Consider the following 27,500-nt stretch of genomic DNA (forward strand, 5'->3'; position numbering starts at 1 on the left):
CCCTATATACCCCCTATATACCCCTGTATCCCCCCCTATAGTACCTTATATACACCTGTATCCCCCTATATACTCCTATATACCCCTGTGTCCCCCTCTATATACCATATTATACCCCTGTATCCCCCCCTATATACCCCTATATACCCCTGATCCCCCTATATACCCTTATATACCCCTGTTGACCCCCCTATATACCCATATATACCCCTGTATCCCCCCTTATATACCCGTATATTCCCCTGTACCCCCCCCCTATATACCCTTATATTACCCGGTATACCCCCTATATACCCCTGTTATACCCCCTATATACCCCCAATATACCCCTGTATACCCCCTATATATACCCCGATCCGTATCCCCCCTATATACCCCTGTATACCCCCCTATTATACCACTTGTATCCCCCCCTATATACCCTTATATACACCTGTGTCCCTCCCTATATACTCCTTAATACCCCTGTGTCCCCCCTATATACCCATATATACCCTGGTATCCCCCCTATATACCCCTATATACCCCTGTATCCCCCTATATACCCTTATATACCCCTGTATCCCCCCTATATACCCCTGTATCCCCCCTATATACCCCGGTATACCGCCTATATACCCCTGTTATACCCCCTATATACCCCTGTATCCCCCCTATATACCCCTGTATCCCCCCTATATACCCCTGTATACCCCTGTTATCCCCCCTATATACCCCCCAATATACCCTGTATACCCACTATTACCCCTGTATCCCCCTATATACCCCTGTATACCCCCTATATACCCCTGTATCCCCCCTATATACCCTTATATACACCTGTATCCCCCTATATACTCCTATATACCCCCTCGTGGTCCCCCCTATATACCCATATATTACCCCTGTATCCCCCCCTATATACCCCTATATACCCCTGTATCCCCCTATATACCCTTATAATACCCTGTACCCCCCTATATACCCATATATACCCCTGTATCCCCCTATATACCCTTATTTTTCCCCTGTACCCCCCCTATATACCCTTATATACCCCTGTATCCCCCCTATATACCCTTATATTCCCCTGTATCCCCCCTATTATACCCTTATATACCCCCTGTATCCCCCTATATACCCCTGTATAACCCCCTATATACCCCTGTATACCCCCTATATACCCCTATATACCCCCTATATACCTCTGTATCCCCCCTATATACCCCTGTATACCCCCTATATACCCCTGTATCCCCCTATATACCACTGTATACCCCCTATATACCCCTGTATCCCCCCTATATACCCCTGTATACCCCCTATATGCCCCTATATACCCCCTATATACCTCTGTATCCCCCCTATATACCCCTGTATACCCCCTATATACCCCTGTATACCCCCCTATATACCCCTGTATCCCCCCTATATACCCCCAATATACCCCTGTATACCCCCTATATACCCCTGTATCCCCCCTATATACCCCTGTATACCCCCTATATACCCCTATATACCCCCTATATACCCCTGTATCCCCCCCTATATCCCCAATATACCCCTGTATACCCCCTATATACCCCTGTATCCCCCCTATATACCCCTGTATACCCCCTATATACCCCTGTATCCCCCCCTATATACCCTTATATACACCTGTATCCCCCTATATACTCCTATATACCCGTGTCCCCCCTATATACCCATATATACCCCTGTATCCCCCCTATATACCCCTATATACCCCTGTATCAGCCCTATATACCATTATATACCCTTGATCCCCCTATATACCCATATATACACCTGTATCCCCCCTATATCCCCAATATACCCCTGTATACCCCCTATATACCCCTGTATCCCCCTATATACCCCTGTATACCCCCTATATACCCCTGTATCCCCCCCTATATACCCTTATATACACATGTATCCCCCTATATACTCCTATATACCCGTGTCCCCCCTATATACCCATATATACCCCTGTATCCCCCCTATATACCCCTATATACCCCTGTATCAGCCCTATATACCATTATATACCCCTTGATCCCCCTATATACCCATATATACCCCTGTATCCCCCCTATATACCCTTATATTCCCCGGTACCCCCCCCTATATACCCTTATATACCCCTGTATCCCCCCTATATACCCTTATATTCCCCTGTATCCCCCCTATATACCCTTATATACCCCTGTATCCCCCCTATATACCCCTATATACACCTGTATCCCCCCTATATACCCCTGTTTCCCCCCTATATACCCCTGTATACCCCCTATATACCCCTGTATCCCCCCTATATACCCCTGTATACCCCCTATATACCTCTGTATCCCCCCTATATACCCCCTATATACCCCTGTATACCCCCTATATACCCCTGTATACCCCCTATATACCCCTGTATCCCCCCTATATACCCCCAATATACCCCTGTATACCCCCTATATACCCCTGTATCCCCCCTATATACCCTTGTATACCCCCTATATACCCCTATATACCCCTGTATCCCCCCCTATATACCCATATATACCCCTGTATCCCCCTTATATACCCCTATATACCCCTGTATCCCCCCTATATACCCTTATATACCCCTGTACCCCCCTATATACCCATATATACCCCTGTATCCCCCTTATATACCCCTATATACCCCTGTATCCCCCCTATATACCCTTATATACCCCTGTACCCCCCTTTATACCCATATATACCCCTGTATCCCCCCTATATACCCTTATATACCCCTGTATCCCACGTTGTATCCCCTTGTATCCCCCCTATATACCCCTGTATCCCCGCTATATCCCCCCTGTATCCCCTTTGTATCCCCCTATATCCCCCCTGTATCCCCTTTGTATCCCCCTATATCCCCCCTGTATCCCCCCTGTATCCCACCTGTATCCCCCTACATCCCCTTGTATCCCCATGTATCCCCTCTACACTACCTCCATCAACACACAAGTAAACACTGAGACACAACCAGTCTTCAAATCCCTACACGTTCCTCCATCTTCTGCTGTACAGATAGTGTATAACTACTGTGTCTGAACATCAGAAACACTTCCCATCCCACAGCTAAGGGCAGGAATCACAGATTCTGAAAGACAGTCTGTAGGAAAATATCTGCCCAAATGTATATTCAGCGTTCTTCAAAGAGGATGATATGTAGATGTTTTGCAAAGAGAAGTCTGCCAGGATTGTCAAATCAGTCTGATCAATCCATGAAACATCAAGCAGTATTAGCACAGTAGAGAGAGCTATAGCTTATCCACAGCATACTGGCTTGTATTCCATTGCAGATTAGCAGCTACAACAGTCAAATATGTATTTACAGTATGCTTTATCCAACACAATCATTATCATCCCCATGTCGCTCCCTTTCCTGTGTGTGTGTGTTTTGTGTTTGTGTGTGCGCGCCTGAGTGCCTGTGTGTGCATGAGTGTATGTGCACGTATGTGTGCGTCTGTGTGACGCTGCACTAGGCTCCCACCTTAGCAGGGTCATTATGAAGATGAATAGCGTGATTATAAGGATGAATAGTGTGATTATAAGGATGAATACAGTGATTAGGCCTGTTGTCCTTGCTGCTGGGTGCTGGGGCTGCCTACCCCTCATTAAGGAGGGGACGTAAGCGTGCTTACCACGCCCAGCACACATTAACCACCTTACCCAGTCATCCATAGGGTACACATCCATAGGGTACACATCCATAGGGTATGTATCCACAGGGTACATATCCACAGGGTACATATCCACAGGGTACATATCCATAGGGTACACATCCAAAGGGTACACATCCAAAGGGTACACAGCCATAGGGTGTATATCCATAGGGTACACAGCCATAGGGTGCACATGCATAGGGTACACAGCCATAGGGTACACAGCCATAGGGTACACAGCCATAGGGTACACATCCACAGGGTGTCACGTTTCTTCAAAATCGAACCCAGAAGCAGACCAGGACAAGGAGAGTAGGAAGAAGGTGAGAATTTATTTACAAGTGAATGTGAGTGGGTAGATACATCCAGGTGGCGTAGCGGGCAGCGGTGGTGAGTTGATGGGAGTAAATAGGTGGATCCAATGGGGAAGCGGAATCCTCCGACGACCAGGCGGGAATGGGGTAAATGATCCGGGTGAGTAACTGAAGACAGAACAAACGGAGGTAAGTTGAAGGCAAGCAAGACGTACAAAACAACAAAACAAATTCTATCCAACTTGAGGCTGATACTATGGCACAACATACCGTTCATGGCTAACGATCCGGCAGGGAATGGTTGTCAGGTCCGGGCTTATGAAGAGGAGAGATGATGATCAGGACCAGGTGTGCAGATAGCTGATGGGATACAGGTGCGGGTAATCAGAACTCCCAACTGGCTACATTGCCCGGCAACCAGACAGGGTGTGTTCCAGGACGCCGGAAAAAACACTCCAGGACAGAACACTGGCAAAAAACAGACTCAGGAAACGGGATTCGTGACACAGGGTACATATACATATGGTGCATGACAATATGGTACATATACATATGGTACATATCCATAGGGTACATATCCATAGCGTACACTTTAAGGACTTTTGAAAGACTAGCCCTTGGGTTTAAAGAGATCCTAATAAAATCTCAATAAAATTTAACTACGGGTTGGGTAGGGTACACATCCATAGGGTACACAGCCATAGGGTACATATCCATAGGGTACACATCCACAGGGTACACATCCATAGGGTACATATCCATAGGGTACACATCCATAGGGTACACAGCCATAGGGTACATATCCATAGGGTACACAGCCATATGGTACATATCCATAGCGTACACTTTAAGGACTTTTGAAAGACTAGCCCTTGGGTTTAAAGAGATCCTAATAAAATCTAAATCAAAAGAAACTACGGTTTGGGGATGCCTCTGTCAGTGTGATACCAGGACAAGGGAGATTCATTGTGTTCAGCTGAGTGCTGAGCTCTAGTCATGTCCTTAGTAGCTGTTTGCTGCTAAATAATACTACAGTGAGCTCCAAAAGTATTGGGACAGTGACATGTTTTGTTGTTTTGGCTCTGTACTCCAGCACTTTGGATTTGAAATAATGCATTGACTATGAGGTTCAAATGCAGACTGTCAGCTTTAATCTGAGGGTATTGTTATCCATATTGGGTGAACTGTTTAGAAATTACAGCACTTTTTGTACATAGTCCCACCATTTTAGGGGACTAAAAGAAATGGGACAAATTCACTTACATGTGTATTAAAGTTGTCAAAAGTTTAGTATTTGGTCCAATATTCATAGCATGCAATGACTACATCAAGCTTGATTCTACAAATTAGTTGGATGCATTTGCTGTTTGTTTTGGTTGTGTTCCAGATTATTTTGTGCCCAATAGAAATTAATGGTTAATAATGTATTGTGTCATTTTGGAGTCAAAATGACACAAAATAAGTGTAGAATATGTGTCTAAACACTTCTACATTAATGTGAATGCTACCATGGTTACAGATAATCCTGAATGAATCGTGAATAATGATATTTGTGAGTTTATAACTTTCTATTATTTACAATTCATTCAGGATTATCTGTAACCATGGTAGCATCCACATTAATGTGTGGTAGCATCCAACACATCTGTAGAGTCACAAGTGTGATGTAGTCCAAAGTGCTAGAGAAGAAAGACAAAACTGTATAACATATACAGTGAGCTCCAAAGGCATTGGGATAGTGACTCATTTTTGGTTGTTTTGTCTTTGTACTCCAGCAGTCTACAGGCATTATTCCATATGTGTTCTTTCATAGTTTTGATGTCTTCACTTTTATTCTACAATGTAGAAAATAGTAAAAATAAAGAAAAACCCTTGAATGAGTAGCTGTGTCCAAATGTTTGACTGGTACTGTATATTATGTTAAACAAATCAAAATATATTTTATACTTTTGATTCTTCAAAGTAGCCACCCTTCGCCTTGATGATATGCTTTTCCAACAGTCCTGAAGGACTTCCTTCACTCTGCAGTTCAACTCATCCCAAACCATCTCAACTGGGTTGAGGTCAAGTGATTGTGGAGGCCAGGTCGTCTGATGCAGCACCATCACTCTCCTTCTTGGTCAAATAGCCCTTACACAGCCTGGAGGTGTGTTGGGTCATTATCCTGTTGAAAAACAGTGATAGCCTCCCAGGTGGCGCAGTGGTCTAGGGCACTGCATCGCAGCGCTAGCTGTGCCACCAGAGACTCTGGGTTCGCGCCCAGGCTCTGTCGTAGCCGGCCGCGACTGGGAGCTCCGTGGGGCGATGCACAATTGGCCTAGCGTAGTCCGGGTTAGGGAGGGTTTGGCCGGTAGGGATATCCTTGTCTCATCGAGCACCAGCGACTCCTGTGGCGGGCCGGGCGCAGTGCGCGCTAACCAAGGTCGCCAGGTGCACAGTGTTTCCTCCGACACATTGGTGTGGCTGGCTTCCGGGTTGGATGCGCGCTGTGTTAAGAAGCATTGCGGCTTGGTTGGGTTGTGTTTCGGAGGACGCATGACTTTCGACCTTCGTCTCTCCCGAGCCCGTATGGGAGTTGTAGCGATGAGACATTGGGGAGAAAAAGGAGGTAAAAAATTCAAATAACATAAAATAAATCAAAACAAATGATAGTCCCACTAAGCTCAAACCTGATGGGATGGTGTATTGCGGAAGAATCCTGTGGTAGCCATGCTGGTTAAGTGTGCCTTGAATTCTAAATAAATCACTGGCAGTGTCACCAGCAAAGCACCCCCACACCTTCACACCTCCTCCTCCATGCTTCACGGTGGGAACCACACATGCGGAGATCATCTGCTCTGCGTCTCACACGGCGGTTGGAACAAAAAAGCTCAAATTCAGACTCATCAGACCAAAGGACAGATTTCCACAGGTCTAATGTCCATTGCTTGTGTTTCCTGGCCAAAGCTTCTTCTTATTGGTGTCCTTTAGTAATGGTTTATTTGCAGCAATTCAACCATGAAGGCTTGATGTTGAGATGTGTCAGTTACTTGAACTCTGTGAAGCATTTATTTGGGCTGCAATTTCTGAGGCTGGTAGCTCTAATAAACTTATCCTCTGCAGCAGAGGTAACTCTGGGTCTTCCATTCCTGTGGCGGTCCTTATGGGAGCCAGTTCATCAATCATAGTGCTTGATGGTTTTTGTGACTCCACTTGAAGAAACTTTCAAAGTTCTTGAACTTTTCCGTATTGGCTAACCTTCATGTCTTAAAGTAATGATGGACTATCGTTTCTTTTTGCTTATTTGAGGCGCTCTTGCCATAATATGGACTTGGTCTTTTACCAAATAGGGCTATTTTCTGTATACCACCCCTATCTTGTCACAACACAACTGATTGGCTCAAATGCATTAAGAAAGAAAGAAATTCCACAAATTAACTTTAAACAAGACACACCTGTCACGAACCCCGCTTCCTGAGTCTGTGTTTGCCTGTGTTTCTGTCCTGGAGTGTGTTTCCGGTGTCCTGGAACGCACCCTGTCTGGTTGCCGGGCAAATTAGCTTGTTGGGAGATCGATGTTCACCCGCACCTGTATCCCATCAGTAATCTGCACACCTGTCCTGATCATCACCTCTCCCATTCAAAAGCTCTGACCTGACATCCATTCCCTGCCGGATCGTTAGCCATGAACAGTATGTTGTGCCATAGTATCAGCCTCAAGTTGGATAGAATTTGTTTTGTTGTTTTGTACGTCTTGCTTGCCTTCAACTTACCGCCGTTTGTTCTGTCTTCAGTTACTCACCCGGATCATTTACCCCATTCCCGCCTGGTCATCGGAGGATTCCGCTTCCTCATTGGATCCACCTATTTACTCCCATCAACTCACCACCGCTGCCCGCTACGCCACCTGGATGTATCTACCCACTCACATTCACTTGTAAATAAATACTCACCTTCTTCCTACTCTCCTTGTTCTGGTCTGCTTCTGGGTTCGATTTTGAAGAAACGTGACAACACCTGTTAATTGAAATGCATTCCAGGTGACTACCTCATGAAGCTGGTTGAGAGAAAGCCAAGAGTGTGCAAAGCTGTCATCAAGGTAACGGGTCGCTACTTTGAAGAATCTCAAGTATAAAATATATTTTGATTTGTTAAACACTTTTTTGGTTATTACATGATTCCATTAGTGTTATTTCATAGTTTGATGTTTTCACTATTATTCTACAATGTAGAAAATAGTAAAAATAAAGACAACCCCTTGACTGAGTAGGTGTGTCCAAACTTTTGCCTGGTACTGTATAGAATGTTGCTAACATGTAGAGGTCGATGCGCAGGGGTAGCCGAATGCTATGTTATACTAATCTTGGTTAGCAACATAAAGGTGTAGGGCAGCTTAGTGAGTAGGTACACTGCATAAAGACAAGTGAGCAGTGGGTCAGTCCAGGGGTTAAACACATCACTAGATTGGCCCAAACATCAGCTCCACCCATGTGATCATCTTCAAGTGGGCCCCAGATAACTGTCTCCATGGCAACCCCCACACCAGGAATCTTTTATATTTTTTCACAGCGACTGGTTCTGATGTCCACATGGCAATGGCTGCCAAGGGGGCACTGCGGGGGGGGGGGGGGGGGGGGGTAGAAGGGAGGGGGATGGGTGGGGGTGGCTGCTGCTGACGCACTAGGTGGCTGCCTGCAAACTTTTCCAGAATTCCGCCCACCGACTCAGAAGTAAGCACTCGGCTGGAATCCGGTGCACCAAGCTGCGTTTCCTCTCTTTTTCTCTCTGTCTGTCTCTCAACCTCGAACAACGCCTCCTACTTGAACCAGGCCTGTTGACCCTCCCTCCTTCATCCAGCCACAGAACCTCATAGACAACAACAAACTACTGCCTGTGTTTCGGGAGCTGTGGTGGTGACACTACTGTTAGGAGGTCAGTGTGTGTGGGCGCGCCCTCCTGTGTGTCTGTCTGTGGCTAGGGGTCTGGGGATTGGCCGGTTCTCTATGTTCTGTTCTGTTGTGTCCTAAGGGAATCTCTGGAGTCTTAGACACCACTGATGGATGACATCAGCAGCAGCAGCAGTAGAGGGGGTGGTTAAGGAAGAGGAGGAATGCTTAGCTCTCTCACCTGCGTCCATACACACACACACACACACACATTTACTCCCATATTGTCAAGGATGAGTGTTTTAGTCTTTCTTTAACAGGACTAAGCTGACAGTGTCAAGATCATGTCTAGACATTGTTGTTTTTGTTTGGGCACAAGTGTCACATCCAAAATGTATTACACATGTAGTAGGGAGAGCATTTCCAGATGTCATATTAGTTGGAGAAGTTTAGGGGGGAGGTGGGGGGAGGTGGGTCAGTTGGTAATTGAACACTCCCAATTATCTTGAAGAATCCCTCAGTAATCTTTTCCTGTGAATGGAAATCGTGTGGAAAGAAAATGTGTTGGGAGTCAAAGATTACAATTAAAATAAAAATCACTTTCTTCTGCCGTAATTTGGCCCATTGTATCTGGCGGCTCCCCGGGTTTTATGGGCCAGTGCTTATTTCTATCAGCCGGACGTTGGGAGAGAGAGCGAAAAAGAGAGAGAGGGGGAAAGAGAGTAAGAGAGAGGGGAGAGACAGAGAGAGAGAAAAAAGAGTGAGAGAGTACGGTTTCTGTCCAAGTGGGGAAAGTCACAGCCGACTTAAACCGTCAAATCCAAAGCACCAGGGCCAAGAATCCTCTCCTCAGTGAAAGCCAGAGAGAAAAATTTAACTTTTCTCACTCTAGCTTGAGCCCAGCAGGGGTTGTGTTTGTGGCTTCAATAGCATTGGAAAAAGTGCCTCTGTGTGATTCTTAAACAGTTAACCCCGACCTTGGAATGTATTGATTTCAATATGAGTATTTTTATTCAGAATGTTGATCCCAACATGACGGTCATGCCAATAGAGTAGGACTCCCCAGAGCAGAGGCCAATTTACAAATCACAGCCTTATCTCCCCATGAAGACACAACCTTGGAGACATACTATACAGCCATCTCTAAGGAACAGAAAATGGGGGCACATCGACCGGAAAATCCAGCTGCTGAGCAGACCAGGAGCCTCTGTGGGATGGGCGATTGTAAATCTACACCCACCCACCAGCCCCACTCACTTGACCTTGTCCACCTCCCTCTTCCCTTCTTCCTCCTCTCCTCTCCTGAATGGATCTCGGTCTGCTCTAGTATTGAAGTGCTTTATGGCAGTGTGGGGCAGGGAGGACAGGAAAGGACCTAGGTGTTAGGCCATAGCTCATCCCCACAGTAGGGGTCATGGTGGCCAGTGGTTGTTAGGGTGATTGAGAAAGACCAGTGCTGATCCCTAGTATGGAGCCAGCTGATGGGACCCAGTGGGTCGGTCCCATGACCTGGCTCTGCTCTTAATGCTAACTGCTTTATAAATGATTAGCACAAGACTTATTAGTTATTAGTTAGAAGGCTAGCTATACTTACAATGCCTCGATTGCTTTTTAACACCAAGCACTTTCAACAGGGCTGAGTATGTACTGACATGATGCTATTGTAGTACTACAGCTTGCTATAGTGAGCAACCCTCAGATAGAGGTAACATAGTGGATACTATGGCCTGTCTGTAAACGCTGAATGAAGATGTCGTGACCTACCAGACACCTGTTGTGGGTCCCCTGCCAGATGGCCTCCCCCTCTGCCCCCTACTCTCCCCCCTCTGCCCTCCTCCCTTCCTCCTCCACACTTCCCTTCCCTCCCCTTCTCCCCCCTCTGCCCTCCTCCTCCCTTCTCTCCCCCTCTCCACCCTCCACCCTTCACCCTTCCCACGGTCACACACTTTTGTACGGGAGGTTTCTGAAAAATAATAATGTTAGTATAAAACATTTACCAGCGTGCTGAGTTGACATGTCTGACAAGAGAAGGACAGTTTGGAGCGGCTAAGTGTCACATTAGTCTTTCAGCACACTAATTGAAGTGGTTCCCCCAATAGGCTACTCTCTGCAGTTGCATGAACAAGTGACACAACTGTGGACGGGACAGGCAGCTAACTATACCATTCTCCCACTCTGTGATGTCAGCTGTTTTTTATTTTAATTTTTTTAATTTAACCTTTATTTAACCAGGTAGGCTAGTTGAGAACAAATTTGCAACTGCGACCTGGCCAAGATAAAGCGTAGCAATTCGACACATACAACAACACAGAGTTACACATGGAATAAACAAAACATACAGTCAATAATACAGTAGAACAAAAGAAAACAAAAAGTCTATATACAGTGAGTGCAAATGAGGTAAGTTAAGGAAATAAATAGGCCATGGTGGCGAAGTAATTACAATATAGCAATTAAACACTGGAATGGTAGATCGGCAGAAGATGAATGTGCAGGTAGAGATACTGGGGTGCAAAGGAGCAAAATAAATAAATAAATACCAGTATTGGGATGTAGGTAGATAGATGGGCTGTTTACAGATGGGCTATGTACAGGTGCAGTGATCTGTGAGCTGCTCTGACGGCTGGTGCTTAAAGCTAGTGAGGGAGATATGAGTCTCCAGCTTCAGAGATTTTTGCAATTCGTTCCAGTCATGGGCAGCAGAGATTTGGAAGGAAAGACAACCAAAGGAGGAATTGGCTTTGGGGGTGACCAGTATACCAGTATATCTCATACCTGCTGGAGCGCGTGCTGCGAGTGGGTGCTGCTATGGTGACCAGTGAGCTGAGATAAGGCGGGGCTTTACCTAGCAGAGACTTGTGGATAACCTGTAGCCAGTGGGTTTGGCGACGAGAATGAAGCGAGGGCCAACCAACGAGAGCGTACAGGTCTCAATGGTGGGTAGTGTATGGGGCTTTGGTGACAAAACGGATGGCACTGTGATAGACTGCATCCAGTTTGTTGAGTAGAGTGTTGGAGGCTATTTTATAGATGACATCACCGAAGTCAAGGATCGGTAGGATGGTCAGTTTTACGAGGGTATGTTTGGCAGCATGAGTGAAGGATGCTTTGTTGCGATATAGGAAGCCGATTCTAGATTTAATTTTGGATTGGAGATGCTTAATGTGAGTCTGGAAGGAGAGTTTACAGTCTAACCAGACACCCAGGTATTTGTAGTTGTCCACGTATTCTAAGTCAGAGACGTCCGACAGGCGAGCAGGTGCGGGCAGCGATCGATTGAAAAGCATGCATGAAAAAAAAAGCATGCATGAAAAGCTGTTGATAAGACAAAGACACGTGGTGCACTGTGGGTGGATGCTGTGTTCTCAATGTTATACGTTTTGTTCCGACAACTCCGTGGCGACTGTGCTGTGTAACTACATAAACAGTCGTATCCTTATTGAAATGGATTTGAAATGAAAGAGTTCAGGATATTCCTTATTTTTCTCCTTCACTGCTTCACTGCATTTGACCCACTTCTTGATAGATGTTATTTATTGTGGAGTCTCAGTGGCTGTACTGTAATGTCAGTGGTGGTAAGAGTCGCACACTGAGTTTCATGTGCTTTTTAGGCCTATGAGTTTCGATCCAACAATGATGAAAGTGTGACAATGAAAGCAGATCTATCCCTCTCTCTTCTGGACTTCAACCTTCTCTCTGTTCATTGCCCTTCCTCTCTCTCCCTCTTTCCCATATATTCCTCCCTGTCTCTTGTTAATTGCCGCATCTTGTTGATGGAAATCAATGAGTGCTTTTTGATTATGAGCCAGAGCTGGGGAAGGTGAGAGAGAGAAGTGGACACACACACACACACACCGTCAGCACTTTGGACTCTGTCCACCGAGGAAGGATTAGTGTGTGTTTCACACGGAGGTTCCCACACTCCTCTGCTGCGGCCCAACTCCAGCCTAGCAAGGCCTCTGCCAACCGCTCGGTCAAAACTCAATGACATTGGAACAATCACAACAAACTCTCCTCTGATGAAACCTTAACTACCTTCAGACAGTTAACAGACAGTTACCTCTGTGGCATCAAACACTGTCTCCCCTCAGCCTTCTGTGAGCCCTACCACACACAGTGTGCACAGAAGGAAGAGCCGTGTTAAGTCTGTCTTATAGCTCTTCCTTCAGACACCAGTCGCTCTCATATCCGAGCGGTTCTCGCCGGGGGTCAATTCTCCGTACGTGGGGTCTATTCACAAAATCAGCACCCCACCCAGCCGCACCCATCCTGCCATCTTCACCTCGGCAACACCTGGCACCCGGCTAACAAACACCTGTTCACCTAGTTAGACAGACACTGGAGGGAGAAGGAGATGAATAAGTTAATGAGACAGTAATCTGGCCCAATCACATGCTCCTGGGTCTGCTTCCTCCTCGTCTGTTTCCTCCTCGGCAGCAGGGGTGCAGTAATGACCTCTGTATTGGGTGATTCCTTCGCCGTGCGACCTTGAGTGACCCCATCACGGATGGACCTTCTGTGGTACCACAGCATGGAGGAATGGAGGGATGAAGGTATAGAGAAAAGTGGGAAGTGGGAAGAAGGACAGGCCAGGCCAGGCAGGCTGCTTCCTGAAAGGGCAGAGCGAGTGACTTGGCAGCCTGGGCACTGAGGCGTCAGCCAAATGAATGAGCATTAGGAGATGAGGTTCCCACTGCACAGCAGTTGGAGCCGCTCCAGGTCTCACCAGCTGTGCCACTCTTGTTTACAAGCCGCCACCTGCTGCCGGAGAGGCCTCCATTCTGACTAGCAACCTCAGGCTCGCATTACCACCAAAGCCAGACCAGGGCATGTGCTGCCTGGGCTAGGGAAACCCAGTCCCTGGTGCTTATGAGAAGGGCAGAGCGCCCACTCCTCTGTGGAGTTTCATCCTCATGTTTCCTAACATCGCTGTGTGTTACATTTACATACAAACATACATACATACAGGCAGGGGCGCAACTTTGGTTTTAGAAGTGAGTGGGACATATTATTATCCAGTCAGATAAAAAACGTGACCGGGAGACCCATGGGGCGGCGCACAATTGGCCCAGCATCATCCAGGTTAGAGGAGGGTTTGGCTGGCAGGGATGTCCTTGTCCCATCGCGCTCTAGCGCCTCCTGTGGCGGGCATGCGCTGACACGTTCACCAGGTGTACGGTGTTTCCTCCAACACATTGGTGTGGCTGGCTTCCGGCTTAAGCGGGCATTGTGTCAAGAAGCAGTTTTGCTTGGTTGGATCGGCTTGGTTGGATCGTGTTTCGGAGGACGCATGGCTCTCGACCTTCTCATCTCCCGAGTCCGTACACGAGTTGCAGCGATGAGACAAGACTGTAACTACCAATTCGATACCACGAAATTGGGTAGAAAAATATTATATTATATTATATATACAACAAAAAAATCACAAAATAGCTAAGTTGGGTCGGAGCTTGCAAAACGGCAGCCATCTGGAACAGATGTAATGACTAAATGTCCAGGATCCTATCACTCATTATATATTCATCTCTCTGCTGCCCACACAAACAAATCACTGGCCCATATGTTTCACACACCGGAACAGTATCCACATCCTCCTCCATTCCTCCGTGCTCCAGGTATCCCCAAAACACGCATCCATCCATCCCTCCCTCCCTTCATCACTTGACCTCCCCCCATGTCTCACCATCCCTTCCTTCCTGCAGGCGTACAATACCTTCACTTAAGTGCTGTGTTGCTCCATAATAATTAATCTGTTCTATTCAAATCTTCCTGTGGATCTCACAAGCCGTTTCTCTTGGTTCTATTATTATTTTTCCTCTGTGACTGCTTTTCTGACCCTGTGTGTTTTCTCTCTTGTTTCTCCTCCAGGGAACTTTAAAGGGATGTGTAAACAGATAGATCACTTTCCTGAGGACACGGACTATGAAGCGGACCCCTCTGAGTACTTCTTACGTGAGTCTCCTCTCTTTGGCTTTCACTTTTACAGTACAGAGGAGCCAGTGAGCCTCAAGGGATAGTGTGGTCTGGGCATCCCAGCTGCACATTTGATACTGTATTGTAGTGAATAGTGTAAATGCTACACAAATACTACACAAATGTACAACTGTGTACTTTCTAATCTTGTTAAGAGAGGGTCGTATTTAATATGAGGTAACCAATCAGGTGACAAGGTGGGACAGAAATCAGCCAGCAACGCCTCCTATTACTTCCACTGACAACTTGTTCATATTTAATACCTGAGCCCACTTTCCCACCCAGCCCCTGACAGTCAATACAGTGACAGTAGTTCTGGTGGGCCTGTGTGTTATTTTATATATCTCTAAACTGTATCCTGCTTTTAGTGAGTGCCTGTCTGTCTGAACTCCTCCTCTCCTGGCTGTTTTTACTGCCTGCCATGTGTAACGTAACGTGCAGTATTACAGTCCACTGTGTACCCTGTAAACTCCACACATTGATTTGTGCTCTGTTTTCCTCACTGCTAGCAAGACATGGAAATGAGTGTCAAACAAGCTGTGGTAATAATCCTAAAATTACATGATTTCAATGCCAACAGAAATTGTAGTTGAATTCCATCATTTAGAATTTGTATTAGGATATTGAATTTGAATGTAATATTTTTGAATTTGTAATGCACAAACTTGTATTTCATGATTTGAAACCGAATTGAGTGAATATTCCATTCAGTTTTCAAATTTAATTTACATGTAATTGAATATTCAAATTCAATATTATATATTCAGTTTCAATATGATAGATATTGCATTCATTGTCTGTGTATCAAGTTACCAAACTATAATTTCAAGTTTACAAAAGTTTTATATATGAAACTTCTCAGATGCGTTTAGATTAAGTTTTTAATTTCAGGTCTCTAAATTCAGATTCAAAACCAGAGACAACATCCTGATCCTTTGCCAGCCAGGAAAAGTAGAGGAGAACAGATAGATTGAAACGCTCACTATGATTACAGTTTTTTACGATTGCTTACACACTAAAATGTAACTTTTCCCACAATTAGCAAAACCTTACACTCAAGGAGCAAAACACAAGGCTAGATTTGCACAACTGTAAGCACATTGTCATTCACACTATTTGCAAAACATTACACACAGTGATTTGCAAAACACTAAACACACTTGTATACATCAGACACAGAAGTACAGTGGAGCAAAAAAGTATTTAGTCAGCCACCAATTGTGCAAGTTCTCCCACTTAAAAAGATGAGAGATCATTTTCATCATAGGTACACTTCAACTATGACAGACAAAATGAGGGAAAAAAATCCAGAAAATCACATTGTAGGATTTTTTATGAATTTATTTGCAAATTATGGTGGAAAATAAGTATTTGGTCACCTACAAACAAGCAAGATTTATGGCTCTCACAGACCTGTAACTTCTTCTTTAAGAGGCTCCTCTGTCCTCCACTCGTTACCTGTATTAATAGCACCTGTTTGAACTTGTTATCAGTATAAAAGACACCTGTCTACAACCTCAAACAGTCACACTCCAAACTCCACTATGGCCAAGACCAAAGAGCTGTCAAAGGACACCAGAAACAAAATTGTAGACCTGCACCAGGCTGGGAAGACTGAATCTGCAATAGGTAAGCAGCTTGGTTTGAAGAAATCAACTGTGGGAGCAATTATTAGGAAATGGAAGACATACAAGACCACTGATAATCTCCCTTGATCTGGGGCTCCACGCAAGATCTCACCCCGTGGGGTCAAACTGATCACAAGAACGGTGAGCAAAAATCCCAGAACCACACAGGGGGACCTAGTGAATGACCTGCAGAGAGCTGGGACCAAAGTAACAAGGCCTACCATCAGTAACACACTACGTCGCCGGGGACTCAAATCCTGCAGTGCCAGACGTGTCCCCCTGCATAAGCCAGTACAGGTCCAGGCCCGTCTGAAGTTTGCTAGAGAGCATTTGGATGATCCAGAAGAAGATTGGGAGAATGGCATATGGTCAGATGAAACCAAAATATAACTTTTTGGTAAAAACTCAACTCGTTGTGTTTGGAGGACAAAGAATGCTGAGTTGCATCCAAAGAACACCATACCTACTGTGAAGCATGGGGGTGGAAACACCATGCTTTGGGGCTGTTTTTCTGCAAAGGGACCAGGACGACTGATCCGTGTTTAAGGAAAGAATGAATGGGGCCATGTATCGTGAGATTTTGAGTGAAAACCTCCTTCCATCAGCAAGGGCATTGAAGATGAAACGTGGCTGGGTCTTTCAGCATGACAATGATCCCAAACACACCGCCCGGGCAACGAAGGACTGGCTTCGTAAGAAGCATTTCAAGGTCCTGGAGTGGCCTAGCCAGTCTCCAGATCTCAACCCCATAGAAAATCTTTGGAGGGAGTTGAAAGTCTGTGTTGCCCAGCAACAGCCCCAAAACATCACTGCTCTAGAGGAGATCTGCATGGAGGAATGGGCCAAAATACCAGCAACAGTGTGTGAAAACCTTGTGAAGACTGACAGAAAACGTTTGACCTCTGTCATTGCCAACAAAGGGTATATAACAAAGTATTGAGATCAACTTTTCTAATTGACCAAAATACTTATTTTCCACCATAATTTGCAAATAAATCCATTAAAAATCCTACAATGTGATTTTCTGGATTTTTTTTCTAATTTTGTCTGTCATAGTTGAAGTGTACCTATGATGAAAATTACAGGCCTCTCTCATCTTTTTAAGTGGGAGAACTTGCACAATTGGTGGCTGACTAAATACTTTTTTCCCCACTGTATATCATGGTGTCACTTCCTTGCAATTCCAAAGCACTGACTGTCAAATTACCACACCTATGAGCCAATCTGTTAACTTCTTGGTATATAGGGGGCGCTCTTTTAATTTCTGGATAAAAAACGTGCCCGTTTTAAGCGCAATATTTTGTCACGAAAAGATGCTCGACTATGCATATAATTGGCAGCTTTGGAAAGAAAACACTCTAAGGTTTCCAAAACTGCAAAGATATTATCTGTGAGTGCCACAGAACTCATGCTACAGGCGAAACCAAGATGAAACTTCAACCAGGAAATGGGCAGAATTTTTGAAGCTCTGTTTTCCATTGTCTCCTTATATGGCTGTGAATGCGCCGGGAATGAGCCTGCCCTTTCTATCGTTTCTCCATGGTGTCTGCAGCATTGTGACGTATTTGTAGGCATATCATTGGAAGATTGGCCATAAGAGACTACATTTACCAGGGGTCCGCCAGGTGTCCTTTGTCTAAATTGGTGCGTAATCTACAAGCTGCACGCAGTCATCCAGTGATTGAGAGGAGAGAGGAGGCTTTCAACGAACGATATATCATGAAGAGATATGTGAAAAACACCTTGAGGATTGATTCTAAACAACCTTTACCATGTTTCAGTCGATATTATGGAGTTAATTTGGAAAAAAGTTTGGCGTTTTGAAGACTGAATTTTCGTTTTTTTTGGGTAGCCAAACGTGACGCACCAAACGGAGCAATTTCTCCTAAACAAATAATCTTTCAGGAAAAACTGAGCATTTGCTATCTAACTGAGAGTCTCCTCATTGAAAACATCTGAAGTTCTTCAAAGGTAATGATTTTATTTGAATGATTTTCTGGTTTTTGTGAAAATGTTGCCTGCTAATGCTAACGCTAAATGCTACGCTAGCTGCGCTAGATGTTACACAAATGCTTGTTTTGCTATGGTTGAGAAGCATATTTTGAAAATCTGAGATGACAGTGTTGTTAAAAAAAGGCTAAGCTTGAGAGCTAGCATATTAATGTCACGCCCTGGTCTAAGTATTTTGTGTTTTTCTTCATGTATTGGGTCAGGCCAGGGTGTGGCATGGAGTTTTTGTATTGTGGTGTGTTTTGTCTTGGGGTTTTGGTGTGTATGTATTTGGGATTGTAGCTAGTGGGGTTATCTAGCAAAGTCTATGGCTGTCTGGAGTGGTTCTCAATCAGAGGCAGGTGCTTATCGTTGTCTCTGATTGGGAACCATATTTAGGCAGCCATATTCTTTGAGTTTGTCGTGGGTGATTGTCCTTAGTGTCCTTGTTCCTGTCTATGTGTTAGGTTACACAAGTATAGGCTGTTTCGGTTTTCGTTACGTTTATTGTTTTTGTAGTGTTTGTTATTGATTCGTGGTTTACGTTCGTTATTAAACATGGATCGCAATCTACACGCTGCAGTTTGGTCCGACTCTCCTTCACATCTAGAAAACCGTAACAATTCATTTCATTTCATTTGCGATTTTCATGAATAGTTAACGTTGCGTTATGGTAATGAGCTTGAGGCTGTATTCACGATCCCGGATCCGGGATGGCTCGACGCAAGAAGTTAAACACAGCCATCAGGTGCACAAACACATGATTGCTAAATTGTAGACACACCAATCAGGTTTAAGCACTATAAAAATGCAGCAGGTAGGTTCACCTGCCTTCAACCAAAATGGAAGGAGTCAGAAGAAGAGTGAGGGTGAGAGGAGAAGTACACAGAGAAGGAGGTAGAGGCAGAGGCATAGCCCGAGCCAGAGGTCGAGAAGACCTGAAGCAGGAGGAGAACGTGCACAAAGAAGAGGACCAAACTTATCAAATGACATTCGTGCAACACTAGTGGACCATGTTGTGAACCACGGATTGACGCTGAGGGAGGCTGGACTGAGAGTTCAGCCAAATCTTAGCAGATATACAGTGGCATCTGTCATAAGGACTTTTCGACAGGAAAACAGGTAGAAGATCTGTCTACAGTTACAGTAATCAGACGCTTATTGTATGCACCATATCAGCACTTGTGATATTGTACAGTAAGTTACATGTATTATTCTCTACATAGGATTGAGGGTCGGGAACAACAAGGAGGAAGGGGGCCCATATTCACGCAAGAACAAGAGAGAGAGAGATAATAAACAGCATTATTGGCCAAAACCATATCAGGCTCAGAACTACAAGCCAACATTATCAGTGACCATGCCATTTTCAATAATGTCCATCAGGTCTCAGTCAACACTGGCACGCATCCTGAAAAGACATCAGGTTCAAATGAAACAACTTTTATCGAGTGCCTTTTGAGCGAAATTCAGAGAGTGTCAAACGGCTGCGGCATGAGTATCTGGACGTTTGTATTGTTCACTTTAGCACTGTGATGTTGCATACTGCACACATGACTTTTTTACATTGACTGTATACTAGACCTATCCTGAACTACACAATATTGTCTTTCACTGTATTTCAGGGAGTTTTGCAGATTGATGCTGAGAAAATCCTGCATGAATTCATATATTTTGATGAGGCAGGGTTAAACCCCACAAAAGCAAGAAGGAGAGGCAGAAATATCATTGGCCACAGGGCTATAATCAATGTCCCAAGGCAACGTGGGGATAACATCACCCTTTGTGTTGCCATTTCACAGCATGGGGTTGTCCTCCGTCATGCCAAAATGGGCCCTTACAACACACCTCACATTCTCGCATTTTTGGACCGATTGCACCACATCGCCACAGCAGGTAATGAAATGCACCAGATGCAATACACGGTCATCTGGGACAATGTGTCATTCCACCGCTCTGCTTTGGTCCAGAACTGGTTTCAACACCCTCCACAGTTGACAGTACTATACCTTCCACCATACTCTCAGTTTCTAAACCCTGTCGAAGAGTTGTTCTCTGCATGGCGGTGGAAGGTTTACGATCTCCAGGCTCAGGTACCCCTCATTCAGGCCATGGAGGACGCCTGTGACCAAGTCGACGCCTCAGCTGTTGGATTCGACATTCAAGACGGTTCTTCCCGCGTTGTCTTGCTAATGACGATATTGCTTGTGATGTTGAAATTCTCTGGCCAGATCCAGCTAGGCGAAGAGATAATGTATAGTATATTTACTGCAGTATTTTCTGTACAATATTGTCCGTTTTTTTCAGATGATTTTATTGTTGTTATGTACTGTAGTTGTAACCTGTACTGGATACAGTAGTTTACCTTTGTCTGTTTGCTGAGCTAAGTGTTATGCACACGACTGTAGTAGCATGAAAACTGGGACATGTTTTGTTGTGCTTCTCCATGTTGACTGATTTGGGTATATGGAAAGCATTGGTCTTGTGTAGTGTTTGTATAGTTTCACTTTCTGTGTACTTCATTTACAGTACTCTAATCACTGACAATTAGACTTGCTAAAAGTGTTTTAGGTTAGCAACAGCAGTGTGTAACTGGTTCAAAAAGATTGAAGTCATAAGAAATGTGTGTTTCATATGGTAACAAAATATTATTTGTATGAAGTCGTGTATAGTTTTGACAAGTGTTCCATTTTGCAAATGATCTGAATATGCTACTTTGGTGTAGGGTTGTGCTAATTGTGTGTAGTGTTTTGACAAACTGGGCCCTGTTTTCAAAATTGTGTTTTTAAACAATTGAAAAACACTGTAACAGAAGCTTCTGGTGGTTTCTGAAGTCAATGTGGCATGTTGAATACATTTTTTCCTATGAATTTGGCTCTAGCATTTGAACCGTTTTGGCTGAGCTCTTATGACCCCATTCCTGAAAGACTGGAACATGGTCATGCCTTCTGTTTCCCTCTATGATTGCAGGCCTTGTTAGAAGGGATTGTCACAAGAACTGCAATTTGGCCCCAATAAGAACATACTGTAGTTGAATAGCCCTGAATAGTCCTATCCTTCTAAGGGTAGGATCCCTGTTTAATGTTTCTCTTGGGACTAACTGGGATCAAAACATGTCTCCTGCATCTCACAAGATTCCTGTGACTGTGACTTTGAAGTGTACAGTATTGAGAGTTTCAAACAAATGAGTTAAACTAACACTACCTCTGCATATTGACCTAGTACATTCAAAAAGTGCTGCAAGGTCCCCTCCTTTTTCCCCTGAACAGTTCTCTCAAAATATAGGAAAAGGAATTGATTAGCACACATTTCCATGTTACGAGCAGTGCCTCGGCCCCACGCCTGTTTAACAATGCTCCAGACATTTGACCCCTCCCTTCCCCCACCCAGTGATGCTCAACTGAACTGGATTCAGGTTGTGTTCATCTCCTGGTCTCCATCAGAACAGACAGTAATTGAAGCCCACTCTGACAGAAGAGGAGAACGGAGCAGTGTGTGTTACTGCCAGTCCTGGAGATGAAGCCTAACCAATTAGGCTGTGTTTGACTTAACGCTCTGAGCGACTGTGCTCGTCCATATGTGCCAGAGAGGATGGTTATGATAACAGCTCTGGTAATGGTGCCCGAAGTCACTGGCCTTGACAGGGGCGCAGGGGTGAGGTGACACTGCGGACCATGTACCCAAGTGCGTGTGTGCGTGCGTGCGTGCGCGTGCGTGCATGGCTGTGTGCGTGCGTGTTTGTGTGCTTTAACCGCTTCCTGCTCTGTGATTGGACTAGAGGGCCGCAGTGCTCCCAGTTGCTTGCCAATTAGGACACTCACATCCATAAATATTTCAGCCTCCTTCCTATATAGGTCAGGCCTCTATCACTCTCTCTCTCTCTTTCTCCCTCTCTCTCCCCGAACACCCGTCTGTGACTGGCATGTCTTTATAGTCTGGAGTTGTACCTCTGTACTTTAGTGACAAAGTGAGCCCCCATTCAGGCCACTCTGTGTGTCTGCGTTTTTATGTTTGCGTTACATTTGTGTGTTCTCTTATGTGAAGGTCGGGCAAGGTGAGGTCATGAGGGTACAGTAGGCCACATTGGGACAGGTTCAGAGAGAGGTGGATGTCATAGTACATTCAAAAAGTGCTGCAAGGTCCCCTCCTTTTTCCCCTGAACAGTTCTCTCAAAATATACTGTAGCTTTACTACCTCCGCTGCCAGGTTTCATCGTAGCCAGGATGATGTGGTCTGTGAAGGGAATTCGTTTATATACTTAGCCCATTTGACTTTAGTGGAGGACACACAGCTGGTATTTCCATAATGAGGTGTTGCACAGAGCATCTGGAGAGAGACCAAAGAGAGAGAGAGTATGCCAGCCACTTACAGGGTAGAACGAGAGGGGAAGGGTTATTACCTCAGGTAAAAACCCACAGGAAGTGACATCAGAGGGAGTTCACACTCAGACTGAGGGGACTCTATGATGTATGTAATCCTGTGATTCAGCACCTGCTAGCTCACCAGTATTGGAAGTGAGCAAATCTGAGCAAATCTGACATATACAGAAGAAAGGCACAGAATGTTCTTGAATACGTACGTGCACCACCCCTCCCCCATACTTGAACACACACAGACAGACACAGACATAGACACACAGACACACACATAGCACACACAGACATCCCCAAACACACACACAGTAGTGACTGTGAATCCTCGGCTCTCCCCGTAGCCAGGCGGTTCACACATCCACACACGGTTATATAACCCAGCTGAGGCATACTGAAGCGCCAGTGGGTTTTTAGATCATGCCTGGTCCGAGCTCCCATCATCCACTACTGTACTGGGCGCTAAGCAGCAGAGAGAGAAAGAGAGAGAAGAGAGGAGTAAAAGAAAACACCCAGTTATGCAAGAAACGGTTGATGCAGGAGGAATTAGAACACCTAAATACATTACTGTGATAACCACACTTACACACAGAGAGAGATAAAGAGAGAGATAAAGGGAGAGATACAGAGAGAGATAAAGGGAGAGATACAGAGAGAGATACAGAAAGAGAGATACAGAAAGAGAGATACAGAGAGAGAGAGATACAGAGAGAGAGAGATACAGAAAGCGAGAGAGATCGATACAGAGAGAGAGATACAGAAAGAGAGAGAGAGAGAGATACAGAAAGAGAGAGATAGATACAGAGAGAGAGAGATACAGAAAGAGAGATACAGAGAGAGAGATACAGAAAGAGAGAGAGAGAGATACAGAGAGAGATACAGAGAGAGAGAGATACAGAAAGAGAGCAATAGAGAGAGAGAGATACAGAAAGAGAGAGAGATCGATACAGAGAGAGAGATACAGAAAGAGAGAGAGAGAGATACAGAGAGAGAGATATAGAAAGAGAGGGAGATACCGAGAGAGAGATACAGAGAGAGAGATACAGAAAGAGAAAGAGATACAGAAAGAGAGTGATACAGAGTTAGAGAGATACAGAAAGAGAGAGAGAGAGAGATACAGAAAGAGAGAGAGCGATACAGAGAGATACAGAGAGAGAGAAAGTGAGAGAGAGAGAGAGGGATACAGAGAGAGATACAGAAAGAGAGAGAGAGAGTTACAGAGTGAGAGCGAGAGAGACAGAGACAGAGAGTCAGATTGAGTAGAAAATTGTAGTCTTGTTGTAGCTATAGTGGATGTTCTGCCAGTAGTGACAACGATGGCAGAATGTGGTAAAGATGTCTCATGTTTGTGGATCCTAGCCAGGGTTCACTAGGAGTCAGAGCATGGTGTGATGAGCTACATAGTTAATACAGAGAGGGGGCTGGATTCTGGCCTAATCTGTCCCAATAAAATCAATGGGTCTGGGGTAGGACACACACAGGGGGCTTGCATGTGTGGGACAGTGGGGACGATGGGGCGATGGGGGGTGTAGGCGACATTGGGGAGATCATTGGTTGTGGCCCAGTATGGGAGTTCCAGACCAGCTCCAGAGGGGGGATGGACAGCCGGTCGCTCAGCCCTGAGCCCTGGTGGGTCACGCCGGTTCCACCTGAGGCCAGGACCATGGCCATTGGCCATCACAGCCATTGGACCAGAGGGAGGGTCACACCACATGACCTCCACTGCCTCGGTAGAGGATAGTCATCAGGATAATGTGTTAATCATGAGTGACAGCCTTAAAGGGATTCTATTACAGACTATTATTACTATGACTGTCCACTTGGATTCACTGTGTGGTGTTATGTAGCCACGGAGAGATGTCACAGTGTAGCTGTGTAACAGTGGTGGCCTAGGCGACAGATATGGAGTCCATCGATAGATACGGAAACACATACAGGCCCATAAAGGAAAAGGCAATCATTTTAGTGGCCTGGTGGGGCGAGCAAGTACCAGCGCTCTGACTACACATCTCATTAAGGCTGGAAATATGGAAGCCTCCTCTTATAAACTCAGAGGTGAGAGAATGTACAGTATCTCGTAAACAAAAGGACAGTAACACAGAGATTACACAACCGTTATTTGTGACTGCATATGGACACTTGTTAGCCTTCCTTCACACACACATTGACATATCCACATTGAAGGCAGGGTTTCTCTGTACTGACCCATGTTAGTCCGTGCTGTGGTACTATGCTAACAGTGGCGTATCGTGACATAAACCACAGTATTACCAGTCTTATCCATATGTATTGGAGCATCTCTCTGTGCTATCATGCTGTTGTACCAGGCTCATTTTAAATTGAGCTTCCTCTGCCCTGTGCTCTGGGCTACTAATCATGCTTTTCTGGCTGCTAAGCTAGCTAACAGACTAAGCAGGGTTACTGTTCAGTTTGTTCAAACTAATAGGGCCTCCTCTACCCTGTGTTAGTCTATGGGCTACTATGCTGTTTGTGTAAACGCTAAGGCTAAGATAAGCTAACACAGACAGCAGTGATTATGTAGGCTACTGTGTCAATGCTAAGCTAACAGAGCGAGTAGTGATTCTGGGCTGTTGGTGCTAAGCTAACCCAGAGCAGCTAGCTATGGCACAGTGCTGTCAGGCAGCCAGGCAGATGGGCAGGCCTGATCTATGGGGACATCAGCAGTGGAGTGGAGGGTAATTACAGTAATTGAAATGTGGTCTTTAATTGTCTGAGCAGTCCTGTCATGTGAAGGAACTTCAATGTGTCGGGTGGCCCAGATTCTTTTCCACCGCGCTCCAGTGACCAGTCTGTGTGTGGATGAGTGTGTGAGGGGTGTGTGTGGATAGGGATTTTGCTGTGTGATATGTTATGTTAGTATGACAGAGTTATATTCAGTGGAGGACTGCAGTGTCAGAGAGCATGCAGCCCACTTTAGGCCTATGTCGTACAGTACTTTTCTGTGTAAGACAAAAATTGAGAAAAATAAACTTTGGCTGTGTGCATATAGAGAGTGTACGTGTATAGTGGTTGTGTGCATATAGAGAGTGTACGTGTATAGTGGTTGTGTGCATATAGAGAGTGTACGTGTATAGTGGTTGTGTGCATATAGAGAGTGTACGTGTATAGTGGTTGTGTGCATATAGAGAGTGTACGTGTATAGTGGTTGTGTGCATATAGAGAGTGTACGTGTATAGTGGTTGTGTGCATATAGAGAGTGTACGTGTATAGTGGTTGTGTGCATATAGAGAGTGTACGTGTATAGTGGTTGTGTGCAACTCAGAAGGCATTTTATTCTATTTTATTTATTTTATTTCACCTTTATGTAACCAGGTAGGCTAGTTGAGAACAAGTTCTCATTTACAACTGCGACCTGGCCAAGATAAAGCAAAGCAGTTCGACACATACAACAACACAGAGTTACACATGGATTAAAACAAACATACAGTCAATAATACAGTAGAAAAATACGTCTATATACAATGTGAGCAAATGAGGTATGATAAGGGAGGTAAAGGCAATAAATAGGCCATGGTGGCGAAGTAAATACAATATAGCAATTAAAACACTAGAAAGGTAGATTTGACAGTAGATGCGTTTGCAAAGTAGAAATAATGGGGTGCAAAATAAATAAATAAATACAGTAGGGGAAGCAGTAGTTGTTTGGGCTATTTATAGATGGGCTATGTACAGGTGCAGTGATCTGTGAGCTGCTCTGACAGCTGTTGCTTATAGCTAGTGAGGGAGATAAGTGTTTCCAGTTTCAGAGATTTTTGTAGTTTGTTCCAGTCAATGGCAGCAGAGAACTGGAAGGAGAGGCGGCCAAAGTAAGAATTGGTTTTTGGGGTGACCAGAGAGATATAACTGCTGGAGCGCGTGCTACGGGTGGGTGCTGCTATGGTGACCAGCGAGCAGAGATAAGGCAGGACTTTACCTAGCAGGTAGATGACCTGGAGCCAGTGGGTTTGGCGACGAGTATGAAGCGAGGGCCAGCCAACGAAAGCGTACAGGTCACATGATAACTTTGTGTGCATATGTGTGTCACAGGCGGCTGGTGGCATGGTCATTTGGAAGGACAGGAGGATAGTAATGGCTGGAACGGCGAAAATGGAATGGTATTAAACACAGCAAACACGCTGTTTCCATGTGTTTGATACCATCCCATTTCAGGCATTAATATGAGCCATCCTCCCCTCACCTCCTGCAGGAGGCTTCTTGGTTGAGGCTGAGTATTGAGGAGGAGGAGGGCGAGGCTGGATTAATAAGTGTTTGTAGTTTTAAATCAATGTGCCTGGGAGCTGAGGTACCTGATTAGCATGACCCTGTCCTGCACATCAGCACATTCAGTGCTGGGGGAGGCTGATTAAGAGCCAATGCTAATTTCCTCTCACAATGCTGTCAATGAGAGAGAAGAGAGAAGAGAAGAAGGTTCAAAGAGATGCCTTTGTCAAGAGAACTCTGCATATTCATTGGTGTATGTACGTGTGTGTGTGTGTGTGTGTGTGTGTGCGTTCATGCATGCGTGCATTTTTTGTGTGTATACAACATACTATTTGGTTTATATGCTGAAGCCATAAACTGGCAATGTACTGGTAAATGGACATGATGTTAAGTGTGAATATGTGTTATGTGGTGTTAATGCAATAGAGTGATCCCTGGTTGTGAGTCACTCTGGAGCTGTGTTGGGTAGTGT

General features: G+C 45.0%; 1 protein-coding gene across 1 annotated transcript in view; it reads left to right on the forward strand.

Annotated features, from left to right (window-relative positions):
* The window catches only part of LOC109897406 (voltage-dependent calcium channel gamma-2 subunit), a 107,460-nt gene that overhangs the window by 42,855 nt on the left and 37,105 nt on the right, over positions 1-27,500 (forward strand). The window contains exon 2 of the mRNA XM_031827854.1: positions 14,716-14,799. Coding sequence (XP_031683714.1) covers positions 14,716-14,799 — 84 coding nt within the window. The remainder of the gene's footprint in view (positions 1-14,715; positions 14,800-27,500) is intronic.

The sequence above is a fragment of the Oncorhynchus kisutch genome, linkage group LG6, assembly GCF_002021735.2.
Source record: "Oncorhynchus kisutch isolate 150728-3 linkage group LG6, Okis_V2, whole genome shotgun sequence".
Classification (NCBI taxonomy): Eukaryota; Metazoa; Chordata; class Actinopteri; order Salmoniformes; family Salmonidae; genus Oncorhynchus; species Oncorhynchus kisutch.